Here is a 1,831-nt window from a genome sequence, read left to right on the forward strand (position 1 = left end):
AACTCAAAGATCTGACTGCCTCTACCTCCTGAGTGCTAGGATTTAAAGTGTGTGCTACTAACATTCTGCTATGAGCTGAAAAGGTTTAAGAAGCCTTGGTTTAAAGTGTTTAGGTTTAGCACTCCTAAATGAACAAAGTTATTTCTGAAGCAGGCGCCACTTGCAGTATCATCACTGCAACAGTATCATCACTGAACCCATATCCTGAAAGACAGATAGAGATGGGCTAAGGCACTGCATCTGGAACCTTTGCTGGCATTTCCAAAGGGTTCTTCACATGTGGGTTTGGTTATGACTCAGCAGCAAACTCCCACTCGAGATATGCCCAGCCAGGACAGAACATACGGTCTAGGCACCCAGGTCCTAAAGCATCTCAGAGATCACAGCATTGGTCACATGCCAACCCATGAGACTCTGGTGATCAGGCCTTGGGGCACTAAGCGGGTGCCTCTGGGCACGCTGGTCACACAGGCCATTTAGCAGGGACAAGGTGTCTTTTCTCCTTTGTCCTCTCTCCTTTGATATTTACTTATCCATTTGATTTGTGCAGGATAGGCCTGCATTTTTGTCTACCAGTGAATAAGAAATATTTAAACAGTCCTTGAGGAGAGATTCTGAAGTAAGTTAGTAGGCAACATTAACTTTCTTCAAAAATCCCCTTTATAGCTCATGAGTCGTGACACACATACCTGTAATTCTAGCAGTTAGAAAACTAAAGCAAGACTGTGAACCTGTTTTTGTTTGTTTGCTTGCTTTATTCTTTTCTTTTATGAGACATCCAACCTCTGTATAGGGAAAAGAACAACACCATTGACCATGTAAAAATGGGCAAAGTGAGGGGCAAGCATGACAGTGAGGTACATTGGGTCCAGACCCCAGCCTCTGAACAGGGCCACAGATCAGGACCATGCTGGCAAAGACATCCTTCAGGTAATGAGCTCTCTGAAACTGTATGGGGCATCTAAGTGGTGCTGACATTTCTTTGTGGTCAGTACACTCCCAGGAGCAAATAAGCTATGTTAATGATTGAGCTGAAGGACATGGGCTAGGAAGGTCAACAGGCTGGCCACTAGTGCTTCAGCATAGTGTTCATAGGGCACTTCTATAAAGACACTATTGAAAATGCCAGTGTAAGTATTAGCCACACAGAGGCAGCTGGCCATAACCACGTATAGGAGGGCTTCCTTCCACTTTGGTTCCATCTTTGACAAGAGCAAAGATTGGCAGTGTTCTGTTTATTCAGAATTCAGAAAAAGACCCTTGAAAAGCACACATCAGACTTCCTGGTTGAGCATTCAAGAAGTCTCTGTGATTTCTGTAGATGCAAGACTTCTCCTGATTGGCTGGCATGAAAGGCCTAGTGTGCCTTTTGCTTCTGTGGTTACAAAAAGAATGTGGTTTTAAAAAAAATGTTTAAAAAAAAAAACTCCATCTTCCCAATTCTCAGCCTTAAGTTTCACCAACAATTTTCACCAGAAAAAGTAAATAAAAGTGAAACAGTATCCACAGTGTCTTCACCTTCTAGTTCATAGCCTCTAAAAGGCTCTGGAAGTTTCTATTTTCTGAGGACTTTGGATCTGTTTCTCCTGGTGCCTAAGCTGTTATTTTTCTTCTATATACTATAAAAATCCTGCTTATTGTCCTAGTTGCTTTAAATGCATGGAGTGACATTTCCCAGATCTTCATTACAAATTAGAACAACCTTTCCCTTTGGTGAGATTTCACATGTAGGATTTTCCAGGCTGACTGGTCTCAAGGCCTTTTAAAAGCAAATACCATCAGGTAAAGTCTGAGTTTGGGAATCTAGACCAAATTAAAGGAAGACAATGAG

At 42.2% G+C, this 1,831-nt stretch overlaps 1 protein-coding gene across 1 annotated transcript; it reads right to left on the reverse strand.

Annotated features, from left to right (window-relative positions):
- Nucleotides 1-713: 713 nt before the first annotated feature.
- Tmem187 (transmembrane protein 187) lies at nt 714-1,574 on the reverse strand. Its single transcript, XM_087903095.1, is given in 4 exon segments — nt 714-876; nt 879-942; nt 977-1,042; nt 1,044-1,574. Coding segments are annotated over 4 exon segments (411 nt in total). The 5' UTR covers nt 1,203-1,574; the 3' UTR covers nt 714-754.
- Between the last annotated feature and the right edge of the window lie 257 nt (nt 1,575-1,831).

This window comes from Myodes glareolus, chromosome X (genome assembly GCF_982192425.1).
Source record: "Myodes glareolus chromosome X, mMyoGla1.1, whole genome shotgun sequence".
Classification (NCBI taxonomy): domain Eukaryota; kingdom Metazoa; phylum Chordata; class Mammalia; order Rodentia; family Cricetidae; genus Myodes; species Myodes glareolus.